At 54.0% G+C, this 17,672-nt stretch overlaps 1 protein-coding gene across 1 annotated transcript in view; it reads right to left on the minus strand.

The window, feature by feature from the left end:
• The window catches only part of CUX1 (cut like homeobox 1), a 353,536-nt gene that overhangs the window by 268,672 nt on the left and 67,192 nt on the right, over positions 1–17,672 (minus strand). Inside the window, exon 2 of the mRNA XM_029946913.1 lies at positions 10,062–10,172. Within this exon, the coding sequence (XP_029802773.1) occupies positions 10,062–10,172 (111 nt within the window). The remainder of the gene's footprint in view (positions 1–10,061; positions 10,173–17,672) is intronic.

A 17,672-nucleotide genomic window follows, 5' to 3' on the forward strand; every position in this document is an offset into this window, starting at 1 on the left:
ACAGCCACGGACCAGAAAGACATGTCCTGGACTACTCGTGAAGAACAGCTACCAAAGAGCGAGTCCAGTGGCAAGCTTAGCCGAAGGGAGAGAAAATGACCATCTCCATAAAGATGGAAGGAAAACTGCTTTTCTTTCACTCAATTGACTCAAGTCTGCAGCAGAAACTGGGTCTACGGTTTTACTGGCTGATGAGTCTACCCTGTGCTTTTAAGAGTACTTTGGAAATTTTATTGTTCATGCATAGCTTTAAAATACACTTGCGGGGGCGCCCAGCTGGCTCAGTTGGAAGAGTGTGTGACTCTTGAGCTCAGGGTTGTGAGTTCGAGCCCCAAGCTGGGTGTAGAGATTATTTTAAAAAATAAAAAAAAAACTTAAAAATAAAATACACCAGTGAACACAATTTTTCCTTTCAGAAGATTAGATTTTAATAACGCACATACAGCGCACCATTTATGGAGCCTCCACTATTTGCCAAGGTTATTCTGGATTATTCTACAACATGTTGTCTGACTCATAATAACTCCCGGAGAGTTGTCATCACTCCCCGTGCTTGGACGAGAAGACGGAGGCCCAGAGAGGTTATACAACTCGGCATGGTCTCGACTAAACTTCCATACCGCGTGAATCTAATTACAGTCTTTTCCTTTTGACACTTATTTGTCTGTTATGCTTAAAATAGCCCTTCAAAGACTGTGAGACACACAAGGAAGCGACGCGCGGGCTCAGGAAGGAAAGGGAACGCCGGCCCTATCCACGTTTCAGGGAGTGATCCGGACAGGCGGCCCCACGGGGTTCGCAGGAAGCAAGTGTGGCAGGGGGGGAGGGGGCTCTCAGACGCCACCCGGCCACCCCTTGGTCCAGGCTCCTGGGTCACCAACGCGGCAAACTCAGAGATTAATTCTTCACTGATAACCTAAGAATTCCCTTTTCTGGGCCAAAGGCAATTGAACAAAATAAGGTATCCCTCCAACTCACATGTCCACTGACCGAACTCTCTAACATCTAAATTGAATAGCATCCCGGTCTCAGAAATTAGAGACACCAAATCTGCAGTCGGAAAGTAACGGAGTGTTAGGAGTCAACAAAGATAACCAGCCTCTGAGCTAAAAGAAATTTTAGAGACCTCCCCCCACCCCCACCCCCACTAAACAACCGGCCCAAATTCATCCTTTGCAGGGGGAGATACAAAGGGGCATTTTTCCATCCTTGATTCAAAACGCTGCCCAAACCCTCTGAAGAACCCCCACCCACCCATACTCACCCGCTACCCTAGCGTCCTGTTTCAGTTCTGACCGCCATCTGAAAGTCCCCTGAGTGCCACGTGTCTACAGTGTTTACTTGGTCATTGTCGGCCTGTCCCCCTGGGAGAGCTGGAACCTTCTCTGGGCGCCTGCTGTCTCCCCAAACTTCAGACTGCCCCTGGCCCCCGGCAAGGGCTCAGAACTACTACTTGCAGAAGGGAACGAGGGAGGAAAGCACACAGGTCAGAAATGTTTACTGAGCACCTACTACATGCTCCGTCCATCTGAATCTACTTCACCTGCCTAGTAACTGGGATGTGATCAGTCCTGCATATTTACACGGGTCCGAGTCTCAGAATGCTCGGCGACCTTGGTCAAGGTCACTTGACCCGAATACTTGCTCCACTCAGGGCGTGGGGCTGGACATTTACCTTCCAGGAACCCCACACACTTCTCCCATGACCCCTTGAAGGACGCAGGAGAAGATTCTGCAGAAGAGGAGCTCAAATTTCTGCCCTGATTCTACTAAGGTCAATGTGCGACAGAGCAATGGAGCTAGCACCGGGTTCTCACTCAAATGGCCCGTGTTCAAGCTAACTCCGGGCTCTCCGGGCCTCCCTGGTGGCGTGGGGGCAGCCGCAGGGTCCACAGGGACCACAGCGGGGAAATGGAGCCCCCTGCCACATACTGACTCAGGGCTGAATTCGGTGCGACTCGCACCTATGGCCCCATCATGCTCAGGGGCAGGTTTTCTCTCTGAGGGACCCCAAAGAAATGAGGAAACAACCTCCTGCTTCTTGGGTTGGTAAACTGGCTGACAGAGTTTAATTGGTAACAGTTCAAAATCTCACTTTTAATTTTTAAACTTTTCCTAGTTAAAGTCTTATTATAACTTAACGGTGGGTGATTCTAGAATGATTAAACGTCCAAGTTGATTATTTGAGGTTTATCATTTTGCCAGATCCCAGAGTGGCCCTTTAGAAACCAAGTGGTTACTGCCGGAAGGAAAAGTCCACCAAATACTTCGGGGTGGGGGGGTGGCGGGTAAGGTTGCTACGGAGTATCAGAGAGAACAGATGAATAATTTCCTTACCCCCATGAAGAGCGGCATTAACAAAGAAAAGTCTAATTGGGAGAAAAGTCACACACTGGAAAGTTTACCCTTTTAACGTGTGCAGCTCAGTGGTGTCTGACATTTTCACAGAGCCATGCAACCACCGCCACGACCCGGGCCCGGAGCACCCCCACCATCGCAGAACACAACCCCAAAGCATTATTAGTCGCCCTTCGCTGCCACTTCTCCACTTTCGGTCTCTTTGGATTTGCCTCCTCTTGACATTTTGGAGAAATGGGATCAGATGGCATTTTGTGTCCGGCTTTTTACTTCGTATAATGTTTCCCAAGTTCATCCCTGTTGGAGATGTCCCTGCGTCATTCCTGTTTACAGCTGAATAACGTTCCTTTGTATGGATAGGCCACACTTTGTTCGTCAGCTCTTCCGTCGAGGGGCATTTGGGTTGCTTTTACTTTTGGGCTATTTTGAATTATGCTGCTGTGTGCATTCATGTGCAAGTCTGTGTATGGATGTGTTCTCCATTCTTTTGGAGATGTACACATACGTACACCTGGAGGTAGAAAGGGGGGCTCACAGGGTGATGACGCCATGTTTATCATTTTGAAGAATTGCCAAAGGAAAACGTTTCTTGAATTCCTTGCTTAACAAGTTCTATACGAAAAAAGAAAACACTGAAGCATCAAATAAAATTTGACTGGCTGCCTGTCTGAGAAATGAATCTTGCAGAGTAATTTGCGTTTTTAAGAATTCTGTTTTGTAAAGGAAAGATTCTGAAGCAAAGGCTAAAAATACAGTAAGGCTTGGTCGTCACCAAGTGCCCACGGTATGCAAAGTACATGGCTCAATACAAAGGCCTTGCCCATCAGAGGTGGGAGAGGGGGCGGGGCGCCTGGGTGGCTCAGGTCAGGATCTCACAGTTCACAAGTCTGAGTCCCGCATGGGGCTCTGTGCTGATGGCTCAGAGCCTGGAGCCTGCTTCAGAGTCTGTGTCTCCCTCTCTCTCTGCCGGTTCCCCACTCATGCTCTCTCTCTCTCTAGCTCTCAGAAATAAACATTAAAAAAACATTTTAAAGGAAGTAGGAGAGGGGCACCTGGGTGGCTTAGTCAGTTAAGTGTCCAACTCTTAATCTCAACTCAGGTCTCAAATTCACGGTTGTGAGCTCAAGCCCCACACTGGGCTCTGTGCTGGGCGTGCTTACTTAAAGAAAAAAAAAGGCAGCAGCAGCAGGAGAAAGTGATTATACCAGAGCTGCGGCTCCTGGACCCCCCAACATGAGCAGTATGTTGGGGGGCACTGTCTAGCTGGTGTCCAGCCTGCCTCCCCGGCCTGACACGCTTATGAGCCTCCTCCCCCACCACTGAGGGGCACGTCTGGCCCACCCTGCTCTGTGCAAACCAGTTTGTCAGTCAGTGCTGTGGGTCTTCAATAAACCCACCACACCCATGTCCAATGAGATATGAGGAAATGGATGCTGATATCAGGCCTTTTGTGTACATTGACTTTAGGTTCTTAGGAGGACGGAAGCCAAACACAAAAGCTGAGGGGTCACTGAAGAGCCGCGCGGGGCTCCGGAGTCCATCCGTCTGTAGAAGACGAGAGAGGAGGATTTACTCGCAACTCGACATGAATGTTCCCAGTAGCTGCTAATAACGTCTCAATGCTGCTTCATAGTTTAAAAGGCACAGGGGGTCCCGCATGAGCACCTGCACTCCCCAGCCCAACCCCACGATGCAGTGAGTGAGGCCAGACATGCCGGGACCCCTCCAGGCGGCCAGTGCAGGATGTGTCCATTTGAGTTGCAACTTTATTTTTAAGTGACTCTCTTTCCAGGCTGAGTCACTCCCTGCAGTGTCTCTATAAAGGCTGTAGAGGCAGTGACTAAATGCATCTGGGCCACAACCATATATTACTCCCCCGCCCTCCCCCGGCCTGCTGGCTCCTCCTCTCACAAGGAGCGCAAAAGGACTCCTGGAGTTGGCACTGCCATCCTCACCTCGGCAACAGGGGAGTGGGTGACCTACGTGCATGTGAGGGACACGGCGCTGGGACACGCGCTTTCTCACCTTATTCCAAGGGTCCGTCATGATCAATTAACTAGGTGGCTATGGCTTTCCTGAAGAAGGTGTCCCCTCCTGGACCCCCGGGGTCCCCCCTGCCAGAGGTAGGAAGGGATCACAGCCCTAGCTGTGGTTGTACGGATGGCACGAGATCCCTTTCCAGGTCCTCAAGATGACTCCTGACTTTTGGTAACAGTTGCCCAAGAATGAAAACTTTGGAGCAGCGAACCAAGAGGGGCTCAGGAAATGAACGCCAGTGAGCAGGCAGTCACATCAGCCATGAAGAGGATGTTCCTGTCAGGGAGCCGGGCGTGCAGCCGGCATCAGGCCCAGGGCCACCTTCCAGCATGGACGGCAAGGGAGGGGTGGTCAGTCCCGGGGTTGACCCCAAGCGGCTGTCCCCACGACGGTCAGGGCTGTGACAAGAGCAAGACGCACCACAGGTCTTGGACAGGAGGGACGCAGAAAACATGACCCCGACGATGAGCACCGTGGGCCGGGTCTCACGACCATTAACACTATGGAGAGCAAGCCATGTCGAGGCACAAGTATGTCAGGACAAAAATGACCACCAAGAGTCCCTAAATGGCAGCCCAGTTGACATGGCCCCTTTCTAGGAAGCATAATTCAACCCAGGCCAGTCAGGTGGACGAGAGCCTAAGACAGATTCCAGGGTAGCAGATGGACACACAGACAGGACAGAAGTGAGTCCTGATGGTGGTTCTGTGGTGAAACTGCTGCGCCCCGGCTCTCTGCGGTCCCCTCCCCGCCCCCACGGAGGATGAAAGAGCCGGAACAGAACAAAACAAAGCCCCTGCTCTTTGTGGAAGTGAGTCTGACACGGAGGACTTTTCTTCTGAGAGTTGAGTGTGGCGAGTGAGCTGGGCCCGCTATCCCCTGCAAGCGCCCCGTGCCCCCCAGAAGGGCCGGCACCTCACTCACCCTCAGAGCCGGCCAGTGACGAGCACTCAGGGGCCACACGGCCTGGGCTCATGTGACCGCTCGGCCAAGTAGTAGAAACCTTAACTGATGGGAGAACAAGAAAAAAGGAATCCCTAAGTGGAACCGTGAAACCCTAGCGCAGTCCTGGACTTTCCAGAAAGGACTATGTTTCCAGGAGCGTGGAGTGGGCTGGCATCGCGGGGTTCTGGGCAGTACCCACGCACTTCCGAGTCCCTGCTGACCTGTTCGCAACCAGGTTTGTCACCTCGAATGCCATGCAGGGCATCAAAGATCATCCTGGCCCGTACCTGCGATCTCTGATCAGAGCAAGAGAAAAGAAAAAGACAAACGGCACTTTGTGGCCTACGACCTTCAAGAAAGCCACCGCCGCTCTTCCCGCGCACACCGCCACCAGCCTGGCCTCCCACTTCGCCAGCCTCGGGCAGGAGGAAAGTTCGGGCCCCTGCTCATCGTCCTGGGGGCGGCCACGTCTCGTCCCCAGTGCCCTCTGGGCGTGGCACACTGAGGCTGCAAATGTGCGTCTCGGGGGCTGTGTTCTAGGCCAGGCACTCCCAGGTGAGCTCCAGGGAGTCCAGGAGAAACCATGCAGGCATGCGCACTTCAAGGGGGGCAGGTCCGTAACATCCACCAGCATTTCAGACCGAGAACCAAGGCCCAAAAGGAGTCCTGCTGACCTAGAGCAAGGGTTACAGCAGCACATGGGGCTCAGACCTTTGTCCCGGGTTCAGAAATGTTTCTGGGGGGAGACTTGGCACTCGGAAGATTCCAGTCAGATCCTCCTAGCACTTGACATGCCAGATCGAGGTGTTCTACTTGCTGGTAAGAAGATAAGGAACTCTTTAAGAACAAGGTTTGGGTTGTATCCTCAGGGCGGAACCATCTGGCACATGGAAGGTGTTCAAAAAATATTTGCAAAATGATTACCTGTCACCACAAACCAACTTCTGAAATACTATGAGCTGAAACAAAACTGCATTTGTTGTAGGGTTTTTCTTTTCAGTGTTTGAGTGAGTGAGAGAGAGAGAGAGAGAGAGAGAGAGAGAGAGAGAGAATGCACACATGAGCAGGGGAGGGGCAGAGAGAAAGGGAGGGAGAATCCCGAGCTGGCTCCGCGCTCAGCAGAGCCCCACTTGGGGCCCGATCCCATGAGATCATGAGCTGGGCTGAAATCAGGGTCCGATGCTCAATCGACTGAGCCCCCCAGAGGCCCCTTGGGGTGTGTGTGTGTGTGTGTGTCTGTCTGTGTGTGTGTGTGTGTGTCTGTCTGTGTGGGTGTGTGTGTGTGTGTGTGTGTGTGTTAAGCTCCCTGAGCTAGCTTTCAGGAGCAGAAATCAACTACATCTAATGTGCTTCATGCTGTGTTCCAAGTTCATACTGGCAACAAACTCAGCCTGGACTGTAGGTTCCAGATTGGTGTGGAGCCCTCCACATGCACGCACGCGCACACACACACACACACACACACAGCAACCCTGGGAGGCGCTATCATCACACTTTCGACAGGTGGCAAAGCTGAGACTCCGGGAGGTGAAGTAACGCACCAGTGCCACCAGGCAGGGAGCCGTCCGAGGTAACCCCCACGCAAAGTGACAGAGTCTAGAGACATCCCAGTCTTTTAGGTTCACCTACTCTACCGTTAATGCAATATGGAAGGGATATTTCACCCCAGAATTAAAATTAAAAAACATTTTTCTTTGAAAAGAATTTTCTTTTTAAATCAGAGCAAGGTATAACAGTCCAAGTGAGCGGTTAAAAAGACATTAGTGGTAAAATCAACTGACCATGAAGGAATTAATCAAATGACATAAAATGGAACCTTTAACAAAAAATGCACTGTACACGAAGAACCTTCAAAGGCACCTGCCCCGCAGTGCTCCCAGGCTCCTCCATGCAAGAGCACCAGCCGTGGCTCCGAGGCCTCCTGCACACCCCCGTCCCTCTGGACCTCAGCTTCCCGCAGGCAGGGCCAGGCTGGAACACGGGCACTCCGGCCGGGCAACCACGGTGCTCGCCTCTGACTTCTCTCTGGGACCCTAAACCTGCACGTGAGACGCATGACACATGCGGCGGACACTCAGGCACATCTCCCTCCCAGGAACACAGAGCGGGGCCTCCTGCGTGCTCGTCGGGAATCAGCAAACTAGATGCACCTCACTCACAGTACAGCCTCCTGCATGCCTCCCGCCCCAGAACGAGAGCCTGGTCCTCACCTGGCCAACGCTGTGAGGTGCGGGGGTCCTGGTCTGTGTCCCCTCAATGAAGAGGCCGCTCTCGCCACCAAGCCAATTTTTTTTTTAATCCCTGAGAACAAAGTTCTAAGCAACCTTCACAAAGTTTGACGTCCACTCTCTCAAAGAGTTCCTGTGAATTTATTTGCTCTGCTGCTGAACGATACGCTGGCAGTATAGTCACAAGAGGGGACAGATGGAGGAGAAACACCCGGACCCCACTGCACTGAGGCCTCAGACAGACAATCCAATTTCCTCTTTGAATCTCAGGCACTCACTAGAGCCCTGAAACATGCCACCAGACCCTGCCACACGTCTACCCTCCCCCTCCGTGCACCCCAGAGGGCTCAGCTGTCGCTACCGCCCCCACCCCTACTCTGGCCTTATGTGGCTTCACCACTGCACAGAATTCTGGCTGGCTGGAGGTAAGTGAATCTATCTTCTCTATCAGTTCTCGCCTCGGGGTTCCCACAGGGACCCTGCACAGATTTCACGGATGGACCTGGGACAGGAAGATACGAGAGCAGGGCCAGGAGCCCACAGCGCCTCCCCCTGCCCAGCTTCCCGGAAATCCCTGTTGCAGCAAGGCCGCTCCTTGCAGCAGGAGTAGCCTAAGGGAGCACCAGCCTCGACTGGCTGGCAGAGGCCAGGAGCAGGCAGGTCGGCAACCCATCCCCTTCAGGTGTGTTCTGGGCCCCGCGTCTCCACGGATGACAGTATCTAAACCTGTGCCCTGGAAAGAAATGCTCCAAATGGCACTTATGAACCAAGCCGCTGCATCCCCGAGCCTCTTCTGTTTACTGAGATTAGGAGATAAAATGCTACGTGTTTCGGCGGGGGCCGGGGGGTCTTCAAGCTGTGGGAGCTGGTCTCCCACTTCCATGTCAGAGAGGGGCGAGAGGTGCACCCCCTCGGTGCCCCCCCACCCCACCCCCAGAACTGACAGGAGCCTGGGACTCTGGAGGAACATCCAGGAATCCAGATCTCTGCTTCTCCTCACAGCACTGACCATGGGACAGATTAGGTTTACTTATTGTCTGCTGCCTCGGAAGGATGACCTTGACCTTCTCTTTTGGATTTTCCAAGAAAAACGATCAGCAAGGGAAGGGCAGTAAGAACACAGGACAGAGGATAACAGCTCGTTACCGGAATGGTAGAAAGGGTGGCCTGAGGGACACAGGTGAAGGGCGTCGCCAAGGGAAATGGAGTCAAAGGCAAGGAGGAGAGCTCGGGAAACCCTCTGTGAGAGGGTGAGACCCTCTGGGAAGGCCTGAGAGGAGGAGAGGAATTAGAAGAAGGCAGGCCAGGCTCCCGTCTTTATTCGACACGGAGAAGAGCGGCTTCCCCTGGCCGCACAGAAGGCAGTAACCGGGCACGAATCACTTCGATGTGCACCGCTGCTTGGACACAAGGTGGGAGACCCAAGTTCAAGGGCGGCGGTGGTGAGGGCAAACAGTGGGTCTAAAATTTAAAGCCCTTAGGTGGTCTACCCCAAAAGCCTCCCTTTCTTCCCACTGTGCTCTCGTGGTTTCTCCCCAAATATTGATTCTGAAAACAGAGGGTTAATGATTTGTTTCCCAGAATGACTCACGACAGCAGCACACTCCCTGAGGCAGCAAGTCCTCTATCTAAGACGCTTGAAACGGGTCTGCGCTTAGAAGTCCCAATCATACATCGTTTTTCAGGAATATTATGAAAGTCGGGGGCGTGCCTCCCCGAAAGCAGCGGTCCTCCCAGCCCTGTTCCCATGTCCTCCGCGGAACGACACGGGGCAGTCCACGCTCCCCAGACGAGAGGGCGCAGGGGGCTGGGGCGAGGGCCTTCGGCCTGAGAACCGTCGTGGGCCAAGCCAGCAGAGGCTCCAGGAAAGCAACCCCCACGTGCATTTGACGGTCTCTAACACCCCCCTTGCTTGTTGTTTCTTACAAAGCCTTTGACAGGGGCTGGGGGGACCAGGGGCCTAGAAAACAGACTGGGGAAACGCTGCCCGAGCCCCTCTAAATACAGCCTCTCGAACGCGTACTTACGAGAAAAACATAGGAGCCCATGAGGAGCACAGTTCCAGGGCCCTTTAAAGTGTATTTCAGGAGCCAGAGGCGTGTGACAGGCCCTACGGGACTAAATGTCCAACAAGAAGGATCGGCACTTGGCGTCCTCAGATGGGTGCAGCCTCGGACAGGGCGGCCAGGCAGGGGCCCTCTGAGGACCCCCCCGCACCCCTCCCACTACGCCCCTGCGCTCAGGGCTCCTGCCAGGACTGGGGAAACGTGCTAACGGATGCAGGCATGGGGCGCAGGGGCCAGAGCCCCGATGGGGGCCCCCGCAGCTGGCTACGCACTCTCCTGCATTCAGACAACTGAGCGACGCCTGGTGCCCCAAGCCTGCCGCGGGGCGCGGTCTGCTGGGGGCCAAGTGCTTACAAACACAGCTCCTGAGTCTGTCCGTGGGCGGGGAGACCCCTCTCAAGGGCACGGGGCGGTCCTGCGGCCTCACCTCTGGAGTGTTCTTCTTGAACTCTCGGCTCTGCTCGATGAGCCGCTTTCGGGACTGCTCGCTCTCATCTTGCCGGTTCGCCAGCACTGTTGCGGTGGCATCGAGTTCCCTCTGTCGAGAGACACAAAGGGAAGACAAGGTTGTGATCGCTGCTTCGTACCAGAGGGGATCATCCCGGCATTCAGCCAGGACCCAGGACAGCCCCCCCAGCCCCGTGGCTCTGCGGGCTAGCACCTCCCAGGCGGAGGAGTAGCTGGGGCCAAAGATGGCAGGGGACCTGCTCGGGCAGTGCCCACCCGGCCCGTGGGACAGAGCCCGGAACACCAAACTGCCTCAGCTTGGGGTGTGGGGGTCCATGCGCACCTCGCACATGACTGCTTCGGGGACCGAACATGCAGAAACGTTTCTCTTTGCTAAAACCAGCGTTAGCCCGATGCCCAAATGTCGTCTAAAATGTTTATTTTTATTTTGAGAACAAGTGAGCATGAGCCTGAGGAGGGGCTAAGAGTGAGAGACAGAGAGAACCCCAAGCAAGTTCCATGCTGTCAGCGCAGAACCAGACGCAGGGCTTGAACCCACCAACTGTGAGATCATGACCTGAGCCAACACCAAGAGTCGGACGCCTAACCCACTGGGACCCCCAGGCGCTCCTCATTTCTGCTCACGACAAGCATCCCTTCTTGCGGCACCTCTGTGCCCTACAGACTCTGAGGTCCTCTGGGCCTCCCGCTGGGGCCCACTGTCTGTCTGCACCAGCGTGGGCCTGGGGCTTGGGTGCTGCCCCTTGGTAGCACATGACACAGGACATGTGGGCTTCACGCAGGCGGGGCGTCACATCCATAACCTATGACTCGTTTTCTGGAGGGACCTTTACGAGGCAAACTGCAAGAACAATGGCTTGCGGGATGCGTCAACTTTGGAAATGAGGCGCTTGGTAACGAGCTATTCTCAAGCTGCTTTCCTCGAACTGGAGCTCTGAGGGCCACCAGGGGTGGGTGCCCCGGAGGCGGACTGCCACGGTCACGGACAAAACAACACTTGCAGCAGCAGAGAACCTGTGCCCTGGCTTCGGAAATTCTGGGAGGAACTGCCAACGGGATCCGTTTCAAACAAGCCTGCAGCAGATGGGCCCAGAGTGGTGTCCCAGGCCGACAGCAAGGGCCCAAGGACACGCTGCCGTAGCCACTGAAAGGCCCATTTTCTTGCCCAGCAGCCTCAGTTACTAAACACACACACTGGCACATTCTGCTTAAGATTCGATGTCACTGGCTCCGAGTGGCTTCTCCATGGTATGGTCCTTCCCCTGGGGCCCAGCAGGGCAAGGAGCCAATCAAGGACTGCAAATCGAGGCCAACGAGACACGGAGATCCTTCCACAGACATCCGGAAGCACATGAGTCTCCCCCCTCCCCCACCGCCGCCCCTATGAGGTTTCACCTGCTTCCCTTTTCGGTGGAAGTAACCCGAGCAGTTGGGGGGTGGGGGGGAGCCTCCTGGTGGGCCCTTCACGTGTACAGTTCAGGGCGGGCCACGGCCAGACAGGACGACAAAGCGCTGGAGCCAACATCCAGCATGGTGTCGACTTGGAGATCACAGACGGTTTTTACTGGGGAAGCTGGGGGGGGAGAGTCACTCCCCACCACACTCTCTCTCTTCCCTGTCGTGTTTCTGGCATTACAGCAAATCTTGAGCAAACAAGTCCAAAAGAATAACATGGGCTAGAATTCAAGAACAGACGTCAAAGCTACTGCAGAAAAGAGGGAAACACTGCACATTTTGATAGACCACATTTGAAACACATCCCAGTCGAGTGAAGGCAAGGGAAAAAAGAGCAACCGAAACGAATGTGGTAACGCGGGGATGGAGCCGGGAGAAGAGAGAGCAATCGGAGATAAGCAGAAGGCTTTTCAAAAATATAAACAATCTGGTAAGGAGGAGGACTTAGACGGCTATATTTAAGCAGCAGCAGCAGAAGTTATAAAAGGAGGCTTCAAGAAGTGGGGAGAAACGCCAATATTGAAACATGACAGAAAAAGTAGAGTTGATGTTTTGTTACAATCGCCCGCAGATGCAGAAAACTTGGGAGAAAAACAAAGAGCACCGACTGCTCTCAACGAGGGTCTTACTTCCTGGGGGGGGGGGGGGGGGGGGGGATGTCACCCAATCGGCCAGAACGGCTGGACGCTGGGGGGCACAGAGGGGATTGTGGGTCCCAGCCCTGACCCCCGCCTTCCCATCTAGGAGGACGAGAGTGGGGACGGGGAGGGAGGGGGGCAATGCTGTGGGAGACATGGAAGGGCGCACGGTCCTCAGGTCCCTGCGTGCCCCACACATTGAAGTCTGGTCCAGCCCACAAGATCCATGGGCACATCCGTCAGAAACCCGACCAAGGAGGGCTGAGTCAGAGACAGGACCCTTGATGGAAGGCAGCAAACCCACCTTTGTCACAGGGCCACAGGGCCAGTGCGCCGGGGGTGACGTGCTGCTGGCAGTCGGGGACCCTCCGGGGGCCCGCCACACTCCCTTCCCCACGCGTGCAGACATACGCAGGTCCACATACGAAACCAACGGTGGTCTCCGGGTTTAATAGCGTGCCGCGGCCTGCCACCCCACAAACCTCAGCACAGCCCAGGAGGAGAGGGCTGGGCTTGCCTGGCCCCGGGGTTTGGTTGGTCAGACTTAGGGCTCACAATCTTTGACCAGGTCCCTTACAAAACCACCACAAGTCCTTCTGAAGGACACCGAGGCTTTCTACAGTTGTTGGGACACCGTGGAGAAGAGACGGCTATTAAACATAAGCCAAATACTGTTTTATTATCTACCCGGCCTGCCTATTCTCAAAGTGTCAAATACGATGACACATTAACAAGGGAATTTAATGTGTTTAGGGGAGGTGGCGGTGGGGCCTAAGATACAGAACCCTCAGTCCCGGTGTCACTGGTCACGTGTGGAAAAAAGCATGTAGGGTACCCACATCTGAAAGGCACTAAAAACTCGCCAAGAGAAACCAAACACCAAAAGCCAAAAATCCAAACCTGGGAATGAACCAAGTGTCCAACAAGAACGTGTTGGCATATCCACTCAAAGATCACTCTGCAACGGTAAGAAAAAGTCCTACATGCACCAGGAGGTGGGCTGATCTTCAAGATATATTTGAGCAAAAGGAGCAAAGTGCAAAAACAACGCGAGTATTGTCGTGACGGAGTATTTATACATATGCTTGCATAAGCTTTGATTGTCTCCAGAAAGATACAAAAGACACTTGTAAGTGGTTGGCTCGGAGAAGGCGCTGGGGAGGCGGGGGGAGGGGGGCGGGGGGCCCTTCCCTTCAGTGTCCAGCTGACCCTCGAAGAACATGGGTTTGAGCTGCATGGGCCGCTTAGACGTGGGGTTTTTTTTATAGCACAGTTCTGCAAATGTGTTTTCTCTTCCTTATGATTTTCTTCGTAATGTCTTCTTTTCCCGTTATCATTGGAATATGGTATATAATACACAGAACATACAAAGTACAAGTTAATTGCTTATTTATGTTATAGGTCAGGCTTCTGGTCAACAGTAGGCTCTGAACAGTTAAGTTTCAGGGGGACTCAAATGTTGAATGTGGATTTTTTGACCAGCCGGCACCCCTAATCCCCGCATTGTTCAAGGTCATCTTTGGACTATTCTAGCCATGCGCGTGCCTTATTACCCAATGTGAAAACCTGTAACGTGTTAACTTTTGAAATCCTGCTAATGTGAAAAAGACACGGATTGTTCTAGAACCATATTTCACATCGCGCGGCCCATATATGAGTGTTCGTGGCCCACGTGTCCACCTGCCTAGCCACAGAGGCCTGGAATAGATGACCTCTTGACTCACCCTGGTAATTCCAAAAGTGAGGCAAGCACGTCCTTTGTCAAAACAACAGCTGTTTCTTACACAACTCGCCACACATCAGCCGGTCTCCGGGATTATGAACGAGGAGGAGGCGGCCGGCTGCAGAAAACACCACTCACCCTGGCCAGAACTTTCCCATGGACAGGCGGGGGGCGGGGGGGGGGTGTCCCCACAGAATGATTTAGAAATATCCTCCTGCTAGAAACAGCCGACAGCCCAGGTCCACAGCGACAGCAGGTGGGCAGGGCTAGCAGCAAGCCCGCGGCTCTGACACTGGGCACCCCCAACAAGGCTCAAAGCGGGGAGATCTTCCTGGACGCATGTCTCACAAGCGCAGGTGCTGGATGCGGGGCTGCAGTTTCCTTTCAAAGTCATCACGCGGCAGCCAGCACCGGGAGGCAACGAGGCCCCACGTGCACGGGCCATCCCCCTGCTGGGCTCAGGTGGCCTGCCCCGCACAGCCGTGGACGCCGCAGTCATGACCTCCTTGCTGACCAGAACTACTGGCAGGCCTTCCCTCCCATTTCTGACAGGTCCTCAAAGGGCAAAGTGCCTAACTCTTAACTTTCCCTCTGCCTCAACTCCAGCCTCTCGACCAAGTATTAAAGATTTATCGAACACAAGAGGGGGACACCTGGGGAGCGTCACCAGTTGGGCATCAGGCTTTGGCTCAGGTCATGATCTCACGGTTCGTGGGTTGGAGGCCTGAGTTGGGCTCTGTGCTGACAGCTCAGAGCCTGGAACCTGCTTCAGATTCTGTGTCTCCCTCTCTCTCTGACCCTCCCCTGCTCATGCTCTGTCTCAGTAATAAATAAACATTAAAAACAATTTTTTTAAAAGATGTATCAAACACAAGAATCAGAGGCACCTGGGGGGCTCGGTCCGTTGGGGGTCCAACTTCGGCTCAGGACATGATCTCAAGGTTTGTGAGTTTGAGCCCCATGTCAGGCTCTGCAGTGACAGTGCGGACGAAGCCTGCTTGGGATTCTCTCTCTCTGCCCCTGCCTTGCTCTCTCTCTCTCTCTCAAAATAAATAAACTTAAACACACACACACACACACACACACACACACACACACGAAATAAAAAGTGACCACAAGTGCCTATTTAAAAGAAAAATTTCCCAAATAAGACAAGTCTTAATAACCTCAGTGATCACTTTGAAACCGCTCACCTTTAAAGTAGGTATGTCTGCTGTCGTCTATATTGAACCCGGGGGGGGGGGGCGCATGGGGGAGGTGTGGTACCTGCAGTGCTTTTGGGAGACTCCCCTCCGAAAGCCCATTGCCAGGCCTGCCCGGGCTCCTCGTTCCTCCTGGGCCAGGGAAGAGGAGCCCTCTCCCCTAGGCCCCCTGGGGTGCCAGGAAACATACCTGGCCAACTGCCTCAGCAAAGCAAAGACGTATTCTCTGCTTTTTGTCTATGCCTTTAATTGAAAGAGTTTGTTCATCTGGTATGTCTTTCGGGTGTACCTGTCAAGCTAATCAAGTAGCAGATCGTGTATACAAATTCAAAATGGCTTGATGAGTGAAACCAAGAGGAACTGTACAAAAAAGGGAAAGGCAGGGGTGCCTGGGTGGCTCAGTTGGTTAAGCATCCGGCTTCAGCTCAGGTCATGATCTCACGGTTCATGGGTTCGAGCTGACAGCTCTGTGCTGACAGCTAGCTCAGAGCCTGGAGCCTGCTTCAGATTCTGTATCTCCCTCTCTCTCTGACTCTCCCTGCTCACACTGTCTCTGTCTCTCTAAAATAAATGAAAAGCATAAAAATTTTTTTAAAAGAGGGGGGGAGGCAGCCCCGGTCTCTGCACAGGGTGGTCCCCGGGCCTTTTCTGCTTCAATTCCAGCCACAGAGTCATTTGGACAAATGTAAAGAAGTGGGTAAAGGGCCCCAGCCCACCTCCCAGCCGCCCCACCCACCCTCCTACACCGAACTTCTTTAGTCTCTTCAGATGGTGGCCTCAGAGAGCCCCAGCCTGCAGTCAGGCTCCATCCCTGCTGGAACCTGTGTGGTTTTGGTCAAATGACATTCCCTCTCTGGAGAGAATTAAGATAAAACATGTGCAATTCGGGGCATGGGATGTGCTCCATCCAGGAGCGTTTTCCTGTACTATCAGAGGCACGCGCTTGACCTCAAGCCTGAACCTGGGCTGCCATCAGGGTCTCCAACCAGGCGGGAGGCTCCAGGGGAATGTGCAGATGAGTCAGAAGCTGACCCTGACCTCCAGGTGCCCACAGTCCAGCTGAAGAAACGAGGCAGGCACAGAAAAGCAACGACACCCAATGGAACCAAAACGGAGCAGGGGGCAAAGGGAGACCAGAACTTCCAGCAAAAAAGACCTATGAGCTTTCGCGGGAGTCGCCCATTTTGGCTGGGGCCTGTGGGGAGGATGGGCTCAATCCCCATCCCCCCCTCCGCCCTCTTCCCCCCACTGAGTCCCTGGCACAACCTGGGGTGGGGTGAGGGGGTGGGGATAGGTGCTGTCAGAGACCAAGAACAGGGGAGGGGTGGCAGGGACACAGGAGGAATACGCCAATATGGAGATAACTGGGTTCAAATAGCATCGTGGAGGCCACTTCCCCAAACATGTCCACCAACAGCGACCAAGACATCCACCGTAAGTGGACAGGTAGGTGTGCACACATTTCACTTGCTCACATACACACAAGAGGCCTCTGGAAGAGATACGGATACCACTCCGTATCCTGGGGAGGACAACGAGGGACGGGGGCCCTTTTACTTTCTCCCCTTTATCCCTTTTCAACTTTGAGCGCCTAACCATAATGCCTTCTGCTAAAAAGTATCCATTTCTCTCTCCAAATCTCATTTTTTCCCTATAATGAGACGCAGGCTCTGGCGGGCCGGGCTGACTGCCCCCCAACCCCCACTTCCCAAAGTGGTGCTCCCCACGGAGCTGCGGGAAGTGCATTTTGTTCCGTCCGTGAGTGTGTGCACCGTCAATGCGCAGTATTTAAAGGAGAACCTTGCAGAAGTCCTGAAGCAAACGCCCCTTCTTTCACTTACTCGGTAAGTTGAGGTGGAGGCCTGAGTCTGAGCTCCCATTTCTCAGGTGCCCTCTTCAGACCCTTGGTTCTCACCCATCGATTTCCCTGCGCATGATCTGATTCACCACAAGTCCCACCAAAGTCTGAATCACAGCTGCAGGGCCCTGTCAGGCAGAGGCAGCCAGGGGCCAGTGGTGAGCACTCACTCTCAGGAAGCCCTCCTTGCCACTGGATTAGACGGACCTCCAGCGGAGACCCTGGGGGCACTGACCACACCTGAAGCAGGAAGGCAGGTACGGGAGCTGCAGGAATGCAGACCCAGGCACCCTGCATTCCCTGGGGGCCCACCAATCACCTCTCCAAGCTGGAGGAGCTGTAAGGCAGCCATGCCAGGCACACACCCTGGGGGGGGGGGGGCGCAAGAGAGGGGACCTGCCATAGCACAGCCCATGTCTGAGCATGTCATTCCCTGCTCAGTCTCCAGTGGCTTCGTAGGGGCCCAAGCTGGCTTTCCTCTGCTGTCCCCAGAGGCCTGGGTCCCCTCCTTTCCTTCAGACCCTCAGCATCCGCTCTTCCCTCTTCTTGGAGGCCTATCCCTGCTCCCCTTCACCAACCTGTCAGATCTCCTCCAACTGAACACCACTGCCCCAGCCCCCAGCTGGAAGAGACAATAAGGTATGAGCCCAGCTTCCTAAGCTGCTCCTCACGGCAGTGACCCTGGTTTGTCAAA

Source organism: Suricata suricatta, chromosome 8, assembly GCF_006229205.1.
Source record: "Suricata suricatta isolate VVHF042 chromosome 8, meerkat_22Aug2017_6uvM2_HiC, whole genome shotgun sequence".
In the NCBI taxonomy this organism is placed as follows: Eukaryota; Metazoa; Chordata; class Mammalia; order Carnivora; family Herpestidae; genus Suricata; species Suricata suricatta.